This window comes from Homalodisca vitripennis, chromosome 5 (genome assembly GCF_021130785.1).
Source record: "Homalodisca vitripennis isolate AUS2020 chromosome 5, UT_GWSS_2.1, whole genome shotgun sequence".
NCBI classification, from domain to species: Eukaryota; Metazoa; Arthropoda; class Insecta; order Hemiptera; family Cicadellidae; genus Homalodisca; species Homalodisca vitripennis.
This window is the reverse complement of record NC_060211.1, coordinates 103946670-103972541: the sequence shown is the minus strand read 5'-3', so window position 1 is coordinate 103972541 and position 25872 is coordinate 103946670. Positions and strand designations below refer to the sequence as shown.

At 33.2% G+C, this 25872-nt stretch overlaps 1 protein-coding gene across 1 annotated transcript in view; it reads right to left on the bottom strand.

Moving 5' to 3' along the window:
* The window catches only part of LOC124362622 (serine/threonine-protein phosphatase 6 regulatory ankyrin repeat subunit A-like), a 77798-nt gene that overhangs the window by 27206 nt on the left and 24720 nt on the right, over positions 1–25872 (bottom strand). The window contains exons 7-15 of the mRNA XM_046817282.1: positions 21138–21303; positions 13907–14035; positions 13221–13353; positions 11776–11985; positions 11511–11694; positions 10739–10847; positions 3877–4057; positions 2822–2939; positions 1587–1812 (exon numbers count right to left, since the gene is read on the bottom strand). Of these exons, the coding sequence (XP_046673238.1) occupies positions 1587–1812; positions 2822–2939; positions 3877–4057; positions 10739–10847; positions 11511–11694; positions 11776–11985; positions 13221–13353; positions 13907–14035; positions 21138–21303 (1456 nt within the window). The remainder of the gene's footprint in view (positions 1–1586; positions 1813–2821; positions 2940–3876; positions 4058–10738; positions 10848–11510; positions 11695–11775; positions 11986–13220; positions 13354–13906; positions 14036–21137; positions 21304–25872) is intronic.

Sequence of the window (25872 nt, the reverse complement as noted above, 5' to 3'; positions counted from 1 at the left end):
TCATTATTTTCATAAATGATCTACTGAATCGGGATTTTGAGGGCAACATATTTGCTTTTGCGGATGATATTGCTTTTGTATACTCTGATAAAATTAAAGACAACCTTTATTCTCATATATCTCACGACCTTAATATTATTAAACAATGGTGTGAAGTAAATAAAATGATGTTGAATACAAACAAAAACAAAATATATAAATTTTGATCACAAAACTTTCGATTTCCGTTTTCCAATAGATACCATAACGATACCTGTAATAATATGTTTGAACTGTAACTGTGCAATTCATTGAAAAAGTAAGCTCTTTTAAATACCTAGGAATAAATGTTGATGAAAATCTAACATGGAAAGCACATGGAAACCTTTTGCATAATCAAATAAATATAACTTACGTAAGTTTTATTTTTTAAGAAACTTTTGTGACGTAGTCTTGCTGCGTAGTTTGTATTATGGACTAATACACTCTAGACTGCAGTATGGCATTGTCTGTTGGGCAGGTGGGTCAAAGACAGTTATCGACAACTTGAGAAGAACACAGAATATGTTTTTACGCATTATTCTAAAAAAAGTCCGCATTAGTATCTTCATTTCCTCTTTACCAAAACCTTAACATCCTCCCTATACAACATTTGTTCACTTTTTAAAACATTACGACTTTTTTATTGCAGAAGTGGCAACAGAGGGTTCTCAAGGAACCACTATAATATGCGTAGTAATAAAATCAGACTATTCATGTTACCAAAAGTAAAACAAGTTTATAATAAAACAATCATTCTTATATCTGGGACCGAAGTATTTTAACAAGTTGCCTACTGAAATTAATGAAATAGAAAATATAAACCTTTTTTTGTAAAAAAACTAAAAAATATGGCTTTTAGATAAAAAAGAACTTACTTGTTTACAGGAAAATATTTGTTAAAATTATACGTATTATTAAAATTTTACGTATGATTAATTAAGTATTATATATTAGAGTTTTGTATCTGTTTGCCTTTGTATTTGTATTAAATATTAAACTGTGTACTTTTATATAATAAAATCAAATAACTCTGGTAATCGTAGTTTTAAACGGTGTATCCATTGCAAACAAGTCTAGGCTCATTGTAAAAAATTGTAACTGTCTTATCTTATCTTATATTATGTATTGTTCGCCTCCCCCCACATCAAGACACGCCACAAACACTGCAAAGCTGCACGTCAACCATTAATTGTACAGTATACTGAACTGAACTCAAATATGTTATATTTATTATGTATTGAAAATTTGTTAACTAGCCACAATTACTGGTAACAGTGATTAGTATTATTCCATTATTGCAATGTCTTGTAAATTTGAATTATTGTGGAATAAACTTCATTATATCATTATATCATAAAATAGAGACCTCAAAACACGAATTGCCTTAATTTGTTTTATTTTATGTATTATGGTTTTAGTATTGTTCATATTGTTTTTTCATTCTACTCAATTATTGGAGTAGTTATTAAGTTTACTCATGAGATACTAATATAAAGGTAATTTATTTGTTTTAAACAATCGAATATTGAGAAAGTTTTAGACAAGTCTGTGATGGGGTAAGATACCATTGTGACAGGCCCAGTGGAGGGGAGTGCAGCCCTGATAGTCTTGTGTGGTGGACAACAGATCACGTTGGCTGCTCTTGCAGTGGTCCAGGACAGTCTTGTAACAGTCTGTATGTCCACAGGCAGCTGCCAGGTGCAGGCAGGTCTTGCCTCCCAGGTCCTGGAACATTACGTCCGCCCCCTGTGTCAGTAGCAGCTCACAGATCTCTTGATGACCAAACACAACCTGCGAACACACCACAAGTAAAGCACTTTTAACAATTAAATAAAACATTAATTTGTATTTTTAATCAGTTTATCCTTTTAAATTTTATTGAATCCTTGAGTGGAACATTTTTATAAAAATGTTATGGCTCAGCATTACCCTATTTGCACAAATAGAGAATTAGCATTTTTTTTTATCAAATTGTAGTTTCTAGATCACTAATTAATTAATTAGTGATCTAAAATTAGGTAAGCCCCTAGGTGCTTCCTTCTTGTCTTTGTTTTGCAAATACAAGGACATACCAGCTACACATTTTCCACTAATTCTTTTACTTCTTTACAAAGATTTCATTCATTCACGAGTTAAACTCCTCATCTTCATTAAGTGTTTCCAAAGAGGGTCATTAGCATTCGAAGTTTTAGTTGTATATCCTTCTTACTTACGTCCTTGTCTGAGTCCTGAGGCCTCCACATCTTGGATCTGACCCTATTTCCACAGGTATTTACTAAAAGTTCTACTGATTGAGAAAACAACCCTACAACTTGGCTCTAGGTCTACTGCCAATTGTGACATTATGTTTTATCAAAGGAGTATTACTTTGCCATGCATTCTGACATGTTAGTTATTACTTTGGCATCTGGATATTCCTTTGTTACTGTCACATGTCATTCATAGAGTAGAAAACTTATCACCTTTCTACTTAAAAACATTATTGCACTTAATAAGCTAGAGCTGCCTCCTTAACCTCCGGCCTAGAGGTGTGAATCACTGAACAGCCTCCATTTGTACAGCTGGACAGATCATTACCTCAGTTTTAGACATGAAAAATCTGCTTTTGGCCATCACATAAGAACTGTGACCATTGCCTTAATTTTGGCTAGTAGATTCCATGTATCATCTTGGGGTTTAACCCGCATTTACATCTAAAAAGCCTTTTACATGCACAAATAGCTCTTGTTGCTTTGGATATAACATTCTCTATATAAGTTAGCACTATAAAGATGAAATGAAATGGCTGATATGTACTTACAGCTCTGAAGAGTGAAGGGTGCCTGTCCTTGTCCACAATGTTGACATCAGCCTTGGACTTGATTAGGAGGATGACACAGTCTGTGTGGCCTGAGCCCACTGCCAACATCAGGGGAGTCCTACAACATTTGTTGGCACAACAAATAAATATAACAAAATGTAACCAGAACATAAACCTAAATCTCTCCATTTGTCACATGTGGATGAATTCATAAATGTAAGCCCCAAATTTAAATGATTGAGAATTAACAAAACTAATACAAATAAACATAAATTATACAAACATTTATTTTCATAAAAACTATTTATCTACAATTAAGTAACTACACCTACAATAAAATCTTCCCTTCAAGTTTATATTACAATATAACTAAAGGTAGTTCATAATAAAATGAATAGCCAGATAATATTACAGCTCAAATTCCAAAAGTATATTTGTTTAAATATCAATTTTACAAATGGATAATTTTATTTATATACTTATTTATTTATATAAAAATGTAAAAAAGGTTTATTTCCCAATTTTTAATGAGGTGTAAAAGCTGCTTAATTGTAGTGTCAATTATGTATGATCTGATACCTGCAACCAAAATTAAAATTGATGAGAACAGGATTTAATAGTGTTAAGTTATACTCTATGTTTTCATAACAAAAGTATGGCTAAATAAAAAAACCCAGGTAAAATAAAAATGTAATAAAGGTTTAATGAGTACCCCATCAAAAGAACACCATAATTCAATAATGTATCCCAAAATGCTTACAATATTAAAAATAAATAACATTACTAGCCCCTACTCTTGCTGATAGCAGTGACCTTTCAACCTGATCAAAACTATTTATCACTTTATTTTTTTTATTTTGTTGATCCATGCAATAAAATAAAAACAAATATACTTCTAATGTTCTTCATTACTCTGTGCTGGTTATACATATGTTAGGGCATATAATTGTTTTCTGTTAAGTTGAAAAAATTGTTATCATCACTCTTTAAAATTAATTTTTAAGTATTTAAAAATACGTGAAGCCTTGAGGAACAGCGCCTGATAAAGACCATACCTCTTGTGTGTATCAGGAGTATCAATGACCGCAACAGTCTCTGCGTTGTCCAGCAGTAGTCTGAGACTGTCAAGGTTGCCAGCCTGTGCTGCAAGATGGACAGGGGTCTGTTGCAACACACTGTCATGGACACACACTGATGCGCCACATCGTAGCAATAGCTGGACACAATGAGTGTGACCTGTGAGGCAGTTAACAGAATATTGTTAATATTACACTATTTTCTATATTTTTTTGCTTGCACATGACATTTGTTTATCAAACAGATGTAAATTATTTTTTATGATTTTGTGCCTTTGTTGAGCCTTTTTACTCATTCACATATTGTACCTTTTTTAAAAGTGTATCTAGCGTTTGTGATATATATTTCCAGGAGGTTAAATAAAATGTAAAGAGAGAAATTAATTTAGTTAGTTCATTTTCATTACATTCAAGAGCCAACCAATATTACGAAATATTAAAAATTAAAATTAAAAAAATTGTTCAAACATATCACACGATCAAAACAAGTCGTGATGTTGCTTTACACAATGTTTTTGGATAGCCCAATTTCATCTGTTACAAAAGGTGTCTGGCTTATTAAGTTTTTTTTTTTTTTTTTTTTTTTTTTTTTCCCCAGTACTACAAATCAATACTGTTAACTATTACTATAACTAAATTAATTAATTGTTGCATTTGAATCAATAATCATTTAATTTTTGTAGATACAGAATCTCTTGATTTCTAGACCTGACTTTCACTGTATATATCTGAAATGATGTCACACTTAGTGCAATTGCGGTTCTCCACAGGATATTGGGAGAGCTTATCGTCCCCTTTTACAGATGAAATAATTAGTCTGGGCTCGCGGGCTCTGGCACTACTAGCCGTTCAACTAAGGTTCGGCTCGCTCGAGGTTCTATTTCGCTGTCACGCGCAACGTTTCACAAAACTCATTCCATTTAACACATGAAATGAGCATTTTGCCATTACTTTATCGTCATAAAAGTTATATCAAATTAAAGAACACATTCTTGTCTTTCCAACCAATACGTATAAAAAATGTAAATTCTAAAATAATAATGTCTAAATTAGTTAAAAACCAAGTACAGTTTTAGTTTGGTTTTATGACATGAAATTTTCGCTCTGCGAGGAAGTTTTTTATTATCCTGTCAGTATCAAAATTCCGTGGAAAAGTTTTAGAAAATCGATTAAAACTGAATTTTTTGTCTAAAACTTTTTTCTACGACCCCTCATTCTGGGGGAAATTAAGCGTTATCTTAATATTTTATAAAACACTCGGGCGCGGGAGCTTCTCCCAGTCTCAGTACGGTCTTCAGTTCTTTTAGCGTGAAAGCAATGACATTTTGGCTTACCTCTAAACCTCACCTAATATATTTTCTAGGATACAATACGGATAAAAGTTCAGTTTTACATTTTAAATCTTAAACTGTCTTTAAATAGCTTAAATATAAAGCTAGATCCTTATTATAATAGAATAGAACAGAACAGTGTTGTATTCAACATTCTCCACAGTTTTTTTAATGACAGAAGTAATTTAAAACATGTTAATAAATAATAATAAAATATGTACAAAAGTTAATAGGTAATACGCTTCAATCCAAATCTTCAATGCCGCTCAAATCATCACCCAAGTCTTCAATGCCGCTCAAGTCATCTGGCGCGTTTTCACTGCTTCCACTGTCACTGCTGCCGAGTGAAATGATCATTGATTCCACGAGATTGTCGATTTGGGGCTCTCAGCTGAAGCATAATCATTTTCAATTTTTTTCACGTGTTCGCACTTTCTGGCCCATTCCTCTGCACCATATAAGTGAAAACTTTTCTTCCGCTAAAGACTTAATACTTGAAAACTGTACTGAATATTTCTACTGGCTACGTAGTTTTTCACTTCAGCCCCAAATGAGTTCAATTAGGGTTTAAGTCCGTGTGGTATGATGGGAGCCGAAGCACAACATGTCCTCCACTGCTGGTCACTAATTCATCAAGCTCATACCTAACAAATCTCGGTTTATTTAGGAGAATAACTCTGTACAGCTCCGGGACTAGCAAATCATCCGAAAAAGGTATTTGATGTTTAGAAAGCCAATCTTTCATCAATTGTTTCTTACTTTTTGAAGTAGGTGCTTTGTCAACAATAAGTGATCTTGGTGGTATGTTAGGCAGAAGTTTTTCTCTCATCCATTTCATCATTGATTCCGTATTCACGTTATCGTGGGTAATCACCCGAATGACTCGATGCCTTCCACATTGTCAATGCATTGGGAACAAAACCAGCTTCACTTCCTGCGTGTATCATGATCAAACGTTCCCCTTTCGAAATGGGAACACGCACTCCTTTAGTTGATTCGTCAGACCACGATGAACTTGACACATGACTTGTCAGTATATAAGACTCGTCTAAGTATATAATTGGACGTCCTTCATCTCTGTAACGTTTGAGTGCTCTTGAATACGAAATTTTTTTTTCTCTTATTTCATTAGTCTCGATCAAAAGCTTGCGGTTATTTTGTGTCCTCCTCCCATCGAAAACCAAGTTCTTTAAGAATGTTGTTGAGTCTCGATTTTGATCCTTTAAAGTCGATCCGCTGTTTCAATTCTTCATGTAACAAAGATACAGTTGGTAACTTGTTTTTTTAGAAGATGGAACTCGTTACACAACTCGCCTTATCAGAGCTTTGTCAAAGTCATCCAATCCTGTAATATAGGCTTTTTACGATTCCTTTTCAATTTGTTTGGGGTGAGAAAGCTACTTTTCACCATTGTCATTATTAACGGTTTTAAATTTTTAAGCTCTATTAATTCTTGAGATTTCACGTTCTGAGACGCCTGTAGCTACTGCTGTTCGGACACGGGCCTTTGCCAAGGGAATACTTGTAGTTTTTTTCATCAGCCTCCTTTTTCATGAATGTATGTACATTACTGACAATTTCACGACTTTGACTGTGCAAAAACTCTACCCTTCAGTTTTGATTTCACGCGGTCACACATATTGCTTATGAAATAAGCTTCTTACTAAAACAAAATAACACAATACAAAAAACACTGAACTTAATAATTATTCACAGTTAACTGCACTCAGTAAATACACACAGCTTAGAAAAAACTCACTGTTAATACTGAAGTTTAACGATGCTCACTCTATGACAACAGATGTCACACTGGTATTATATTGTTTGGAGGGAAGGAAGGTTTGCTGGAGGGAAAGATGAGTCACAAGTCAGCCAAGCCCTTCCGGCTGGCCCGACCCTTGAAGCCCGCCACCCGTGGCGCGGGCGTGATGTTTTCAGGAATGACCGATTCACACACCCCTCTTCCCCCCCCGCGCCATAGCCTACCACCCGGACCGGCCGCGCCGCCCCAGACTAATTATTTCATCTGTACACCCTCGTGGATCATGTAAGGTAATAAAAATGCCCAGGTAACAAAAATTACCAAAAGTCCAAAATAATTTCCACAAGCTGAATTTTTTCACAGATGATAGAGCACTATTAGACATGTATTTTTACAAAAGACCCTGGTTTTTCTCTATTAACCCTTTCAGTGCCAACGTCCGACTACACGGACGTACATAAAATGTGCAAGAAGAGCCAGCGTCCGACTACACGGACGTGTTTTAAAATATTCGTAAAAAATACAAAAAAATATCTAAACAATCCAAATGTTGTTATAATTGTATTTATAAAGATATAAACTAATAGAAAACATTCAGTTGAATGTATTTCCATTACATTAGTGTTATAAATAAAACAAAATCAAGTGGCTGTGAACGTCGCTAGTCTGAGTCAGCTGTCGTCTGTTGTTTACTAACCAACTACGCAGTTTCGCCGATTGCGCCGAGCTTACTTGTTGTTTCGTTTATTGTTGTAAAATTTTTACAAAATGAAGCGTATTGCATCACCTCTTAGTGAAAACACTGTACGGAGAGTGTTAGAAGACGATAGTAATGTTGTTGTGAGTGATAGTGAAACGGAGAGTGTTTAGCAAGATGGGTACTTTGGGATTATACCGACCACACCCAAACATGAATCGTTATTTTACATTTTGATTCTACTGATTACTAGATTAGCTTAGAACAATATTTCGTCAATATAAAACAGGAATTGTCTTATCGCAAACCCCTCCCCATCCTCAGACAGGGTCAAAGTCGAGCGGTCTAGTAGATAACGTGCCGTAATCGGGATTCTCGAGAAAGATAAGCGACCTGCCGTAATCGGGATTCTCGAGAAAGATAAGATAACAGCGACAATAATACCGATCACAATACCTGGAAATGCTTGTTGATAAATGGAATATTAGTTCTGTTACTTAATTACATCGTTTTGTAAGTTCATTGAAAAACGTTTAAGCGTTGGGGGCATATAACGGAATCTGACCCCATTAACAATTGATAATCGTTGTAAGTTTGTAATTTTGTAATTAAAGAGTTGTTTTTTTCGTTCTATAATGTTTATTTCTTAAAATTTTTATTTTTGTGTTCTTCATACTGGTGTGGACGGTATAATCCCAAAGTACCGCAAGATGTGCGAAAAATCCAAATACGCGTTATTTTTTAAAAACAATGATAAAACCTTTATTTTTGAAGATAGATGTAAAACTTTTTTTGTGTATGTGTTCACAAGTATGTGGAGGTTCAAATACATACTCAATTTAGTGAACAAGGATTTTTTTACTGGCCTTATATTTACACCAAACTGAAAAATTCATCATAAAATTTTATGTAAGTAAAAGTTTTTCTAGTTTTATATTTTTAATGCACGTTGTAGTAAATTTATTTTCCAGTATTAATTTAAAGCACATTGTTTAGAGCAAAACAAAACAAAAAGTAACAATTTTCATAAATAAATAACAAAACTGTGACAGTTTTTGCAAACTGCTGAAAAATTGGCAATTATAGCCTGGCTCTTCTTCTACGCGCACTAGGGAGAATGTCTGGCACTGAAAGGGTTAAGATTTCTCTCCACCCTCACAACCCCTTTATTATTACCACTGCCACTGTCCTAGAATTCTGAAAAATGTGACATGTATTACCTTTTTTATTTTGTTAGCAATTAATTTTCCTAAAATTAGTTTCCTAAAAGTTTTTGTGTTAAAAATGTTGCAAATTACAAAAGTCTAAATATTTCATTTTTACAGTTAAAAAAGCAGTTTTAGAGGGGAAATGTTCGAATAGACCTTGCAGTCAATGTTTTCAGTTTTAAAATAAACAAATAACCCCAAGTAAGTAATAGTGAGATTAAGCTGAAGTTTAGAGGTAGATGCATGATACTGCGGGAGCTCGGTCGAGCACTTCGCAGCAGGTATTGTCACATAACAAATTTTTAATTTAACTAATTATTTATTACGATACATAAATTATAACTATTACTATGTTAGTATTTTTTTAAAGTAATAATACTAAACCATATATCTATACCACCCTTAGCAAGTAAAAGACTACACCTGAAGGATAGTTTAGCAGATATCTACATTTTTATTTTAATGCTTGCAAAATCTACTAAAAGGAGGGTGCGGGAAAATCTCACAGGAGTATTTTAGTACAAATACATGTCTAGTGATGCTCTAATACAAGTGAAGAATTCATCTTTTAGGGAATTATGTATCTGACATAAAACCTTTATTGACTGAGCTATAAGGAGAATAAAGCTAAAAAGACAAGAATATCCAATCTTAACCCTTCAACGCGTTTTGCCGTACTAGGTACGTCATGACACTTTCACTTGAGATCGCGTTTTGCCGTACTGAGTACGTCATGGAGTAGTCGGTTATTTTTGTAGCTGTAACAGACAACTATCGAATGTTTTCAATGAAAAATGTATACCAATTGAAAGTAGAAGATTCAAACTTTCGATTAATTGAGTCGATATCTCGAAAAATCGATCTTTAGAAAAAATATCTGAGAAATCAGCTGCATTCAAGACGACGTCATTGCCGTGCACCCGATCGTTTGTCGGCTTACGTTTGTTGTTGTTGTACAGTCATTGTTAGTGTGATGGTTATGTTCTACTGACATATTTTTGTGTGTTTTATGTTCCTTTGTTTAGTTATTATTATTAGTTATGCTTAGTATTAGTTTTACAAGCTAACTATATGGTTTTGAAGAAGGAAATCACGTTTTGACAGGAACAATTTGTTGTGTTTTACAAACATGAGTCGGGAATGTTTTGTAGGTTAGCTAGCTTTTAGGGAAATATTTTTGCATATTTTAGGGAATTTATTTTAAAACTGTTATCGGTTTTGTAAAATATTTTAAAATCAATCGAAAATGAGTAATCTTGAAGGACACCTAGTGGAAAGAGACAGTAAAATTGACAGACTTTTGAACCTTGAATCAGATGAAGATTTCGACGATGGATATGACAATGACTTTGCTCAAGCTGAGTTTGAAGTATTAGACTTAGGACAAAATAGTGATGATGATATTGAAAATAGGCTAGGTGAAAACATTGTAGTACAAAATGAGTTCAATGTTGTTGAAAGAGGAGGAGGTGATGCATACCTAAATGTAGGCCTAGGCTTACCTGGTTTTTGAATCATTGTAAAGTTAATAAACTAACCTAAAGTAGGTTAATTTTGTTTAATTTGGCTAATTCTAAACACTAACAACATAATAACAACAAAATAATTATAAACTTGGGTAATTTGCTTATATTATTTATAAAACACAAAATCTCTAAAAAACCGCCAGAAAAATCAACGCAGGAGGGGGTATGACCATGAAAAAAAAATAACGCGTTGAAGGGTTAAGTGTTTCCTAAAACACAAACATCAATTTTACATTTGAATTTCTTCTCAAAGGTTAAATATTACTTCTGTTATAATTTTTTTTACTGTTAGGATTGGTTGCATATTAAGAATTTACCTTTCAGTGCAGCTAGATGGAGTGGTGTTCTTCCGGAAGGATCTCTCAAATTTGTATCAGAAAATAATGGAAGAAGTAGCCTCAGTATATCAGTATGGCCATAGTAAGCCTGAAAAGAGTACACATTTTATAGTTGTACACTGCCAGAAAATTTACCTAAAGATTACCTGCCAACTGTGAAATTTAGTCTGTTACACAGTAAGTGTGAGGACTTCTGTTGTGAATGACAATTAGGTTAGGAGAAAAGATAAGAAAATTAAAGAGACCAATGATTTGTAATTACAATACTTTTAAATGGAGTTCTACTATTTTCCAGAACGGTTTAGCTTGATATTGGGAATGGCTACTTAGGTTATCACATGCTGTGTTCCAGCTGGATTTAAAAAATGCTCCCAATTGTTTTAAAATACTAACTGAACAGTTAGGTTAGGACAATTCAATCATCCAGTTTACAGGCTCTCTATAACTACTACTTTTTTGCAAATAAAAAACGAGGTTTACATGAAGTGGTGAAAATGTTATGATGACACATAAAACAGAGTATAAAGTGATTCTTTACTGGTGGGATGTTTTTTGTTCTACAACAAAGTGCTTGAACCATGGTGAAAACTTTGTTGAAAAATAGTCAAAGGTACAATCTTCTATATTAAAGTAAAATTACCTTTTAATATTTTATTGTGTTTGTATTCCAAAATGGAACTTACTTTCCAAACACACCTTGTATTTTATTTCCAACTAACTAACTCAAAATGAACCATTAAGGTGAGTTTACCGCAAGGTGTAGTGGTGTCAGTTTGGGCAGATCATTGCTGTAGAGGCTCAGCAAAGCGGAGTTGGCAAGGAGCACTTCCAGCCCTGCAATGTTGCCTCCAGCCACAGCGTAATGGAACGCTGTAAACCCTCGTCTGTCTCTCAACATGGGCTGGGCCTTGTGCTCCACCAGATATTTGACACACCTGCGACCATACCCACACTCAATCTAGCACTTCATCATCACCTCATTTTAATAAATATACAAAACTAAATGATAAACTTACTTTCCCTCAAGATCGTAAGCGGCAGCCAAGTGGAGAGGAGTGCAGCCTTCTATGTCTTGCTCATTAACTGATGACCCAAAGCATGCCAGAGTGTACAGACAAGAGTAGTGGCCCTGGGCGGCTGCTATGTGCAGGGGTGTCCGCTGGAAATGATCCACTACCTGGAAGTTGGCTCCCTTGCTGACCAATAGATCCAGACACTCTACACTCCTGAGGGAAATACGGTAAAAAACATAAAAATATGATAATATATTTAATTTTTTACAATTTTGTAGAAATATTAAATATTTATTTAATACATGTTTTTAAAATTCATTTTTAACTATTCCAGTTACTCTAATTTCAACTAAACTGGAAATTCATATAAAATAGGAGCTTAGAAACATTTGCAATACACCTAAAAAAATAGTTTTGGACAACACCTTAATAATAATAATAATAATAACCATATAATTGGCTAAGCTTTAGCAAAGCCTATAACTTGTGGGACTGGAAAAATGTAATTTCTGTGTCTATCTGTCTGTCCGCACGATATCTTGAAAACAAACTAACCTATAGACTAGAAGTTGTGCATGAAGTTTCTTCACTAACTTTGATAATGGTGTATGTCAATCCATGGGATTTGGCTCGTGCTAGCCAATAGAAAATATTTTTACATTGATCTTATAGGCAACCATGATGGCCAACTACAAAATAAACAAATTTGGTAACAAACTCAATACACATAAAATAAATTCAAACATGTGACACATTAACACATAGCCTAACTATCCTAAAACATACAACATAATTTTATAGTAAGTGGTTTGTAGACAGTTGCTATTTAAATACTGAAATGAAACTCAATTTAATGGAAAAAAATCTGAATGTATAATGTACCAAGATTCAAGAAAGATTTCATGTAGACTTTAAATATCACATGAAACTTCATTTCAACAAGAATGAGTTTCATGACGCTTTATTTTTGTGTCAACTTCTTTTATTATATAATTGTCTGTCTACCTATTTGTCTGCAGGATAATCTTGAGAATAAAATAAGATTTGAAAATTTGTATACAACCTCAGTGAAGCCTGTTATGACACATAATGTGGAGTACTTGTGAAATACCTATAAATTGTAAAATGCTCTAAGTTTATAAGGAAAACACGTTTTTGAATATTCTGAAATATGGCATGCAGCCATCCATGGTTGTACAAACTGGCTAGGCCTAGGACATGACAAAACCATGGTTAAATGAAACATACAACCTTGTGACATACTATTTATGTGTATTCTTGTGTCACGTTTGTGTTATATCCAATTCAGAATTCCTCATCATTGTTTATGTGCCAGGATATCAGATATCACAAAAAGAAACAAAAAACATATTTTCAAACCCCACAAGTAAATCTACTTAAAGCGAGTCCTGGACAATAATATAAAAGTGTTAAAATTAAATATTTACCCCTTGAAGGCAGCAAGATGGAGAGGTGTTTTCCCTGTTGCCTCCTGACAATCCAGATCCACCCCAGTCTGGAGAAACTTTCGACAACACTCCACAAACCCTCCGAGACAGCACATATGTAATGGGGTTCGGCCTAGGACACAAAGCCATTGTTATTCATGATTATTTTCTTAATCAAATTTATTAGCATGCTGTTTACTAATTGTGCTGTATTTAACTTCAGATCTGTTAAAAAATAATATTGCAGTAATAATTGCAGGTTAAATTAATATCTGACCAAACTTAAATGAATCCTGGTTCCCAAAAGTAGTGGAGACAACAAAAAATTGCTAAAAATGCTGCAATTTCCTCATTATACTAAATGTTGGTTTATTAGGAAATAGTAATATTATTTATGTAGAAAACTATTTGAGCAGGACTTCTCAGTCACACATAGACAGTTAGTTTATGACATTATAATTATAGGACCAAAATACATGTAAATGTATAATATTTCGGGATATAGCAACAATAAATTTTGTTTAATTTCATTGATTTCATACAGTAATAATTCCTATTATTATAAAAGAAATGATTATTTACAAACATCCAATGTTCCTTTTATGAGTTAATATTTTAATCTTTACTTGAAATTCTGTAATAATTAACCATGAGATCCCACAAACAAGAAACATGTGCAAGCTTACCCTTGAAGCCAGGCTTTGACGGATCTGCTCCATAGTTAAGTAGAGTTCCACTGAGAAGCTCATGACCATACAGAGCTGCAATGTGTAAAGCTGTACAGCCATTCCTGTCCACACTGTCCACAGTCGCTCCTAACAACATGATATTTTGTTATACTAATTTTACTTCAAATAATTTTATTTGTTTATGAACATTAACTTTCTGTAACAGTATGTTGAGACTGACTCAAATGACTCAAGCATATGATTCTATGAACCAGATCTCTTCTCGATACTCTATTCTAAAACATTGTTGGTCACAAAATTTAAGAAATATTTGTTGGTTTACTGAGTTTTGCTAAGCAATGCAGTTTTTCAGGATGTCAAAAATTCTGCATGAAAACAATGGATAGTTGGTCTTGAAATAATAAGAAACAGACAGGATAATTTCAGTTAACCAGGATACTTGAGATAATGGTTCTTTTTGGGACAGACATATTTTAAGAAACAAATTTTTTTATTGAAGATTCTTGGAAATATTTTATACCTCTAGTGAATTACAACACATATTCCAATTTAATTAATTTAATTTTGTGTGAACAATTCACACAACATTAAATTAATTATTGGAATGTGTTGTAATTCACTAGTGGTATAATTTTTTACTATCAAATAAAATTTGAAACATTAATTAGGGTTGAATGAAATTAAAATTATCTTTATTATCTATGTAAAGTTAAAACTTAAAAATCCTCTCTGCCACTTGATTTCAAAACATAAATATAAGAAATTAAATATAATATTCCATATTACAAAATTAATCTGGCATGTAGAGCTAAATTTACATATAATAATAGATTATATAGTGGGCCTAAAAGATTTAAATGTTAAAAAAGTCTATTTAACAAAACATATACATTTAACTTAGAAAGTGTTTCTCTTAGTACAAATAGACAACTTATAACTATATATATATATATATATATATATATATCGTATGGGGGACGAAGGCAGCTATCCATAAATAAATAAATTAAAAATTACAATTACTAAAAAGTACGTAAGAACAAAGTTCTTGAGTCATAAATTAAAAATAATAATAAGATCTCCCGTCACAAAGCTAAATCCAAATTACTGAGCCAGTTTAGAGACCCATCCTCTAAACCACTTAGACCAGCCAGACCACCAGAAAACAACCGCAAAGGGCAGTCGTTTACAATGTGCTCCATTGTCTGAGAGTTTGCGGCACAATCACACGTCTGGTCATCAGTAATACCCCACTTAAATTTCCAGTGATTGCTTCTCCCAACACCAGTTTGAAAACGATTCAATAAAACCCATTCCTTTCGAGGAATTTCCAAGCCACCCGCTGCTTTTGTGGGTGAAGTTTGGGGGGTGAAGTTGTTCGCGTCCGTAGCTTGCTACACGTGCTCCCTGGGTAACGCCAAAACGAACAGCAATTTTTGGTAGCTGGACCGTCACTCTTGTGATCTCCCAGTTATGGCAGCTATCGAAGACCAAAACTTATAACTATCCCATCCCAATTAGCTTTCATTCTCCGTCCACTCATTTTACACACAGTTAGCCAAGTGCAACCTCAAAAACCACCATTCATTAACGCTTATAACAAAAATTATACGTAACTTGAAATTCTGTAACAATTAAAACAATACCAAAACAAATTTTATGACCCATTAAAGGTAAGAAAAGTTCCAGTAGAAACTGTCCAATAACTGTTTATCTTGAAGAGATTAAATTGAAACTCAGAGTAAAACCTTTGTTAACCATATGTTAAAATTACAATGTAATCCGATTGTGGGTTTCAGAGAAATATAAAAGTTTAACATCACTAAAATCTGTGATAATCATTAGAATAAATCACCATTTTCGCAATCTATCTCTCCTCACTGCAATAGGCCCACAACCTAGTGTTGAAATATGGATATCAAGCACCATTACATGCATCATTATAGGCAGAGGTTATACATTTTATACATTTAGAGGATTATACATTTTCAATCCATATTTTAGTCTTGGTATCCAATACTTTCTAAGAGTGTTGAGTTCACGTCAGTTATAACACAATTAGTTATGAAATCATATAAGAACACTGCCATCGTGAGAGTACCTATGTGACTCATGTGAGGCCCTAATAGTATTTTATGTTCTAAAACTTCTCAATATGATGAAAGATGGCGTTCAAAGTACATTGATCATTAATTATAATGAAAATGTTAAATTAGGAAATATTAAATTGGTTTAAGTCATATATTATTACAGGGAGAAAACAAAAAACAACTTTAGTATCAGATTATAAAAAGTATCATTCAGAGTATGAAAATGTAATGTCAGGAGTTCAGCAAGGATCGATTTTAGGACCATTACTATTTACATTGTATACAAATGATCTACCACAAGACATAGACACGAAATTAGTCTTATATGCTGACGACACCACAGATATAATCAAGGAGAAAAACTTACATGTGATGAAATTATTGGTAGAACAAACTATAGTTAAATTAGAAGAGTGGTTTAAAGTTAATGGAATGATTCTGAATACTACAAAAACAAATATTCACTTCAAAAACAGACAGCAAAGAGAAGAAAAGTTTACAGTCACCATAGATAAAGAACAAATAAATAGCTGCAAAGATGTAAAACTATTGGGAGTTTGTTTTGATGAACATATGACATGGACAGGAAAAATACAAAACTTAAAAAACCCCAATTCTATTATTTGTTTCAATATGAGATGTGTTAACACATCACAAGTTTAAAAACAAAGATGACCTATACTATGGCTATTTTTTCTCAATTATGAAGTTTGGACTTACATTGTGGGGCTCAATAGAACTAGCAGAAAAAGTGTTTAAAATCCAAAAAAGATTATAAGAATAATTACATTCTCTTCCAGAAGAATTTCTTGTAAAGAAAAATTAAAGAAACTGAAGATCCTTACTGTCCCTTGTGTGTACACGAATGAAGTACTGAGTCAAGTTCATCAACATTTGAACTGGTTTTCTAAAGAAAAAACTATTCATCAACACAATACTAGAAATACCAATTTGTTAATATATCCTGTACACACCACAGCCATATTTGAAAAAAGTTTTTATTATATGGGTATTAAACTTTACAACAAATTGCCTAACAATTTCAAACAAATGCCACAGTTTGAATTCTTAGATAGAATAAAAAATATGTTTGTCGAAAAGGCCTACTACAAGATTTCTGAATTTCTGAATTTCTAAATGACAAAAACATAATAATCTAGCTATGAAGATTAAGTGTTTTTCTCCTAAGAAACTTAATTTAATATAATAAGAAACTCAATACTTAATTTCCATTTTGTTATTTAAATATGTTATATTATGTTAATTGTTACCAATTTTATTGTTTGATTTGTTAATGGTTTTATTAATTTCATTGTTTTACTAATTTTATAGTTTTATTTGTTAATTGTTTTACTAATTTTATTGTTTTATTTGTTAATTAGTTTAATGAATGATTGTTATTACATTATGGTATAATGTTTTACAAAATAAATATTTGACATAGGTTTTAATACTGTTCATTATTTTATAGTTAATTTATTCATAGCTGAACATTTTAATACTGTTATTTATATTAGAGCTTATTTATTTGTTAGCAAATCTTTTTAGCTGGAATCTTGTTTTTGTTAAATCTACTACTACAAAACTTCTACCACCAAATAACAATACAAACCGGATGGGAGACCGAAGAAAGGGAAATTTCTGACAAATGTCATCTGTCTTACCAGCATAGCTGGATCTTGTAAGATGTAATATGACAATAAATGTTTATTCATTCATTCATTCATTAGCTATTCAATATGCATAAAATAAGATTTGTGTAATTAACCAAAATATTTAAGCTGTTTGAACTTAATTCTTGTCTTAATGCTTTAAAGCTTGTCTGTTGTTAATATAATATAGTATGTTTTAACCCTTTGAACGCCGATATAAATTTAGTAATTTTTTAGATCACGCTCATTTAAGGTGAAAAAATAAAAATGAAAATTCCTTAAAGCTAATTTTTTTATTAATTCCTAATGACTAATAGTCACACAAAAAAATAAATTTTACAATAATGTAATACTTGCATAATAATAATATCATTTTTTCATAATAATGGAATATTTAAATCAAAATCAAATTTAGGTTACAGAGTAATCAAATGCATGTGATGAAAAATATGAAAACTATGTACAAGGATAAGAAAACAAATAAAGTGTAATATGCTGATCTTGATTAGTTTTATAAGTTCTGATAATAATAGATTTAGGCAGTTGTACAGTAAACTTCAAAACAAAAATCGGGATGAAGCCATAGGGTCTCGGGACATGACTTGCAGCCATAATTACACAACAGAAAAGAAACAATAAAAACTTTATTATAACACCTAAAACATGGTAACAATAAATTTTTACAACTGTTTGTATAAGGAATGACAACGCAAGAACACTTCCCAAGGCACAATGCGTGCTCCACTGACAGTCGGTAATGGCGGATAGTATCGTCATCGGCGTACAGACGGGAGTGGGAGAACAGCTGCCAGGAACAAAACAATTTATTGTTTACCTACTGCGGCCAGCTGGCAGCTGCAACTGGATTATTTGGTCAAGCCAGTACATTACTTTGTATTGTGGCTTATGTATTGAACTTATAAACTTCAAAAACAGTAATAAAATATATTTTTATTGATTGGCGGATTATTTCGTCTTTGGCGTTATAAGACCAAACAACATCGCGGATTATTCCGTCTACGGCGTGCTAAGGGTTAAGATTCATTACATACATTTTTAAATAATTAAAAAATTATAATTTTAGAGTGAAATTTAAAACGTTGTTACCAACAAACACAGTTTTGATTCGTCTAATATTAATCATATAAATGAGCTTGAACCTCTGAATTCACCTACACTGGACTTTTAAACGTTTCTATATTTATATCTTGTTTGTAGATTTTTTATTACTGGCTTTTATGAAGTGCTCATTATCTCATAGCAAACAATATCAAAACTGGTATTTTTATTTTTCAAATAAAAATATACTTCAAACAAAGATCATTTGAAAAACTTAAGGCCAAATAATTAAATTATGATTTCTAAATGTAGTAAACACAATACCAATTTCAGGTTAAAGGATAATAAATTGTTGACACTTTACTCAATGAATACTAATTTACAACAGGTAAACTATGTTTTATCTTTAAAGCCTCAATACTTTTGTCCCAAAAAGTTACATGTTTTGTTAGTTACGTGTAAATAGTTAAGCATTTATATGGTTATGAAAACAACATTTTATTCATGTATTATTAAGATTTCATCACAAAATTTCAATCATTATTTGTCAGTGATCAGTTATGTCAATCGGGTTTAAATTTCTATAAACGTCAGTACCCAATCATTATTAATCACCCAGCGGAGATTATGTGATGTAATGAATGGGTATTGCGGATTTTCATAACATTTGTGAGGTATGACAAAAAATTGTTCCAAACACTTTTATTTTGACACTTTTCTCAATGTTTTCAAGAGTTCTCATGATGAAACAAGCAAAAATTGTTTTAAGCTTACATATAAAATATGGGTAATTTTTAATGTTATAACAACTCTGAATGTAATAAGAATTCTTAGTAAATATATAATTTTTCACGGATTTCCGTAATTGAGATACTACGAGATTTTAGACTCTGTTTTTTAGCATGCATCTAAGAGACATGATAAACATGCGTACAAAGTTACATATAAATCCGTTCCGTAATTTTGGATATTTTGTAATGAACCACTCCACTGGTATTTGGCTTTATGTATATAGATAACATGAAAATAGATGAAGAAAACATTGAAGCATTTGGATTTTTATAGGACGGTTTCGTAAACCATTTTTTAATATCATGGGATCATATAATAACTACAGGACAACAAATCATTTAAAATATTACACATAAATTGTCAGAATATTAAAAATGTAATTTAATAATAGCTGTTTCTATAGAACTTTTTCACTTTTATAAATATATAAAATCACTATGTTTAGTCTACTATTTCTAAGTATTTTCTGGGGGAGAGTCCCTGAACCCCCCTTTATCTGGTGTTATTCCACACCCCCAGATCCTTCGGTGGCCTCCCCTCAAACATAATTATCTATGTCACTGGAGAGCTCCACAAACAACATGAGAAAACAGTGAAAGATTTATTATTTTGGCTGTCCAATGTATTGGAAGTGACAATAAAAATGCACATCTACAAGTTCTACGTGCACTAATATGAGACAGATATAAAGACGAAATTTTGGACAATTAACTTGGAGACCCACTATGAATTATTGCATTCAACAGTCAAAGTATATGAAGGTCCTGAAAAACTTTGGATTTTAACCGGCATAATTGCTCAAAATGAGGAGATGGATGATCATCACATCATAAGTTGCCTGACGATGGCATCTTTGATTTCAAAAGATCTCATAAAAATAAAATTAATATTGGAAAACGTATAATAATTTACTAGTGGTATTATATCATGTCATAAGTTGAAGATGAATCAAATACAATAATTCTAAGCAGGGTTGTGTAGATTTTCAATGCCACTTCAATAATCATGAAATCAATTGGAAAAAATTATATCATTAAGATATATTTTAACAAAACAATTAAGGGCATTTAATAACAATAAGGTATGGCTTGACAAAACACATCTCAGTCATTAAAACCCGCTTATAGTGTAATACTGAACATTGTAAACTTTGTATTATAGTATTATAAAATATTATTTTTTGTATAGGTCTAATATAAACTAGTATTCTTTGTTTGGAATTATTATACAATATTGTCTTTCAAAAAAGTAAAAGTAACTTTATAAATATATTATTTATAACATCATATTTATTGTTTTCACTTGATATATCCTAATTTTTACTCAAATAATTATTGCATACAGTAATGTTACTTTCCTTGTTTCACATAAAGTTGCATCATTTATATGCTGTGATATGTATGATTATACCTTAGCGATGTGTAAAGTTTTATCAGCGTTTAAAGTACATCATATTGAGACTAACACAATAGCATGCTTTCTTATCATCAAATTCTATTAAAGCACATCTATTGTATATATTTAGTTCTGTACTTTAAGTCGACTTTGAAGTACTTATGATGTTATCAAGCAAGTATAAACAGATGTGGCTATACATTAAGTATTAGTGCAAGCCGATATGAGTGTGCAACTTACCATAGTCAATAAGTGTCTTGGAGCGAGTGAACCGCCCATGTATAGCTGTCATGTGGAGAGGTGTCCGGCCATCTTCACTCTGAGCATTGAAGTCTGCCCCTTCCTTTAGCAGAGCTTCCAGACAGTCCTTGCCATGAGTTGATGCTGCTGCCAGATGCAGAGGGGTCTGAAAAACAAACTTCTATTATATACCATAACTAACACTTTTGCAATGACATAGAATATAAATTTCAGTGGGTGATAAGAATTATATATATTCTATATATCTATTATATACATATATATATATATATATATATATATATATATATATATAGTTCCAGATTTTAAATGTCAGTAAGATTTTGACTTAAATCAAATTAAAGCATTCTTTGAGCTAGTGACCTGAAGGAATGTACAAAGTCAATACTTTAGGTGTATCTAAAAATCATTAACGTTTTAAAGTTGGTTAACCCTTTTAGTATGTAGGACGTTTAAAAAACTACCGAGAAATGCCAACGTCTGTATATACGGACGCGTGAATTACTACCGAAGAATGCCGACATCCGTATATACGGACGTTCGGAGTAAAAGTCATACCGCAATAACTTTTTAACTTGTTCTAAATTTGTTGGTATACAAACAATCAGAATGAACCAATCTACATAAAAAAAATAATAATAGTAATATCGTAAGGTTAGTCAGGTGTTTAGCCATGATAGAAATAGCCGTGGTTGTTGCATCAGACAAAGTTGTGTCAGCTGATCGTTCACGTCTAACCTCTGTGTTTGGTTGTTTGTGTTGCTGCTTCCACAGTGTTTGTTTGTTGATAAATAGTTTACTAACATAAAAAGTAAACTTCAATAAAATGAAAACCACGTTTGTGTGCAAACGCTGTAAAAAAGGATTGCATCCCTTATGTTTGCCTCACCATATTTGTGTTACCGCCTAACTATTATACCTATGTACAAAAGTGTGTAAATTTTTGTTGTTGATATTTTACAAAGTGTACATTATTTTTTAAGTAGAAAGTAGTTTCAGACAGTTTTTAATGGTTTCATAGTGGAAAATAGTACTTTGGGATTATACCGACCACACCCAGACATGAATCGTTATTTGACATTTTGCTTCTACTGATTACTAGATTAGCGTAAAACAATATTTCGTCAATATAAAACAGGAATTGTCTTATCGCAAACCCCTCCCCATCCTCAGACAGAGGTCAAAGTCGAGCGGTCTAGTAGATAATGTGATTGCAGAGTCGCGTCGCTTTGTTGTACTTTCGTGTTTTACCTCTACATTTCTCCAACACAAAAATTCAACCAAAACAAACATTACCAAACTAAAACTAAACTCTTTATTGAAAAAACACTCAAACTTGTTTTTATTCTTGATCACATTCCGCCACCCAAAATGCGAGTGCCTCCGGCCATCAGCGTGGGCTTCGGCAGCACCTTCGCTGCCTTATAGTTTTTTATAAGGAAATTTATTTTACTGCAAAACAATGAAAAAATTAGGAAAATATCTCAATATGTGTCATTTTTTACAATTTTTTTAGTAAAACACTGCAAAACGGCTGAAATAGGCCTGGCATCCGTCTTATATGAAAAATCACTGGCATTTCTCAGACCAACTTTTGATTTTTTGTCTGGCACTAAAAGGGTTAAAGTTTATTTCCAGTATCAAAAGAACAAAAAAAAAAGAAATCTATTTAGAAACCAAACACACTTATCGATTAAAAAACAAAGCTAAACAAGTAAAATTACACTAGACAATTTTTCTCTTTGGAAAATTACAATAACAAGGGTCGTTCAGAAAGTAAGTTGCTGAGGAATCTGAACTCCAAATGGGTAGGGGTGGTGAGCAAACCAGGATTGAAACAGTCATTTGATGCCTTAAAAATCTAAATTACCAACAGCATGATTGTGACATACAGGACAGACAGTAAGGCAGTAGTGAATTGTTTTAGGCAGTCAGTTTGCAGTTCAGTTGAACTTTGTACTACCCTCTTATAGTCAATATCTAGGTGGCACTAAGTAGCTACATTTAGTGCATATCTGATAGTGTCACAATAAAAGTTGCTGTACACTAGTGTTCAAAATGGCCACTGCAATCAACTCTATACAAACAGTGAAATACATAGCGTCATTTAATTTCTTTTGCCAAAGAAAATTCAACCTGTAGAAATTTATTGTGAATTGAGTCCAGTGTATGGAGAAGACAATATGAGCCAAAATTGGTGTGTGTGCCGGGTAAATACCAGCGGGAAGATAAATACAAGATTGGGTATTTACCCAATGTACATTAAAAAATTTATACTGAATGTAAAATTTATTTCCATAAAATAAAAGAAGAAAATAAGTATTGCATAATATACATATATAGGTTTAAACACTTTTTTAACCTATAATATATAATAATAATCTTATCTAATATATAAACAACCGCATGTGTAACTGACTGACTGACTCACTCACTCACGTATACTAATTCTAACCTACTTCCAGATGAGTTAGAGACTTGAAATTTGGTACACAGATAGCTTTCCACGTGTAACCACCAGGAAAATCCCGAAAAGTGAGAATTTTTCATTTTCAAACCCCTCAAAAAAATTCCCAAAAAATCGCGCATTCTTCACCCCTGCAGGCATTTTTTGTAAGCCCGATAGCGGGCGAACCGTTGGAGCTAGCTCGGGATCTGACGGAAAATTCATGGTCAGGAAATGAAGTGAAATTCTAACAAAAAAGGTCTAATGACTTTTTGCTCTATCTTCCATGGTTTTAAGCGACAAAACGCTCCAACATTTGAAATTCCAGAGATTTTTTTCGATAAAAATAATGTTTCAAGCCCGATAGCGGCCGAACCGTTGGTCGTAGCTCAAATCTGATTGACCCATCAAATTATCAAATTGCGCGATCTACAGAAAAGGTCCAGTAATCTTTTGCCCTATCTCGATTGGTTTGGCCGAAAAACGTGATTATGTACAATTTTGTTGTAACTTTTACGCGAAACTTTTGTTTTTTTGGTGTCGATGAGCGGCGAAACCATTGGTCGGAAGGTCAAAATAAGACCTAACGTTTTATTATAGGAAATAAGATGACCTACAAAAAAAGGTCCAGTGACTTTTTACTATATTTTCCCTTAGTTTGGGACCGCAAAAAGCGGATTAAGTGAAAATATTGGACATTTTCGCCTAAAAATTTACATTTACATTCCGGGCTTGATAGCGGCTAAACGGTTGGTCGTAACTCAAAACAAATTTTAAAAAAAAAACGGGATTTAGGAAATCACGTGATCTACAGAAAAATGGTTCAGTGACTTCGGGAGTTGGCTGAGCGTTAGCTAAGCGTCAAATAGTATAGGGACAGAGGAATATTTTATTATGTTCACAGACACAATACCCTCTAAAAAAGGCCCAAGTGTGTCATTTAACCCCCGGTAATATTAACCCCCCCCCCCCGGGGATTTCCTGGTATGACCTGATAACCTCCTGTACATTCAAACCCCCTGATGTGTTTAACCCCCCTGGTAACATTAAACCCCCCCAGGGAATTTTCCTGCCATGACCTCATGTCCGAATTTTACCAGTCACCAAATCTCTTAACAACCCCCCCCCCCCCCCCCCCCTGGGAAGATCCTGGTATGACCAGATAACCCCCTGGAGACTTATCCCCCGGTAACGTTAACCCCCCCTGGGAATTTGTTCATATGACCAGACAATATCCTGACGAAATTAAAAACCCCCTCTTGTCTTAACCTCCTTAACATTAATCACCCACCCAGGGAATTTCTCGCCTTGACTAGATAGTCTCCTGGTGATATTAAACCCCTGTTCGACTTAAAATACTGCCTTGAGGTCGGTTTTTATTATGTTTATACTAAACAAATTCAAGATAGCTGACCCGTGCAGACTTTTCTCCCGAGCTCATTTCTGGCTAAACCCATAGGTCGTAGAATCAGATCTGAGGGCACAATCGAAAGACAAAATTAAATTTCCAACAAGAAAGGTCCAGTCACTTTTTGTCGTATCTCTAAGGTTTAACCGCAAAATGCCCTACAAAGTCAAAAGTTTTTACGAATCCGGAAAAAAAAATCTATGAAAAAGGTCAATTTTTTAAATTCCTTGTCATTTTACTTAATGTCCGGAACTTAACCAGTCACCGAATTCCGCTTATCCCCGAATTTGCAAGCGTTTACTTTGGGGGGGCCTGGGGGCGTAGCCCCCAGCGAGCCGAAGGCGAGTCCTATTATATATACAGCCGCATGTGAAACTGGACTGACTGATATATGTATACAAATTCTAACCTACTTCTAGAAGTGCTAGAAACTTGAAATTTTGCACGCAGGTACCTTTTGCCGTATAACCAACAGGAAAAGTCTGAAAACCGGGAATTTTTACTTTTAAACCCCTCAAAAAAATTCCCGAAAAATCGCGCATTCTTTACCCTTGCAAGCCTTTCTTGTAAGCCCGATAGCGGGCGAACCGTTTGGAGCTAAGCTTCGATCTGACGAAAAATCGTTAGTCAGGAATGAAGTGAACAACAAAAAAGGTCCAGTGACTTTTTGCTCTATCTTCCATGGTTAAGCGACAAAACGCTCGAACATTTGACATTCCCAGAGATTTTTTTTGATAAAAATAATGTTTCGAGCCCGATAGCGGCCGAACCGTTGGTCGTAGCTCAAATCTGATTGACCCATCAAATTAGCAAATTAACGTGATCTAACAGAAATGGTCTAGTGACTTTTTGCCCTATAC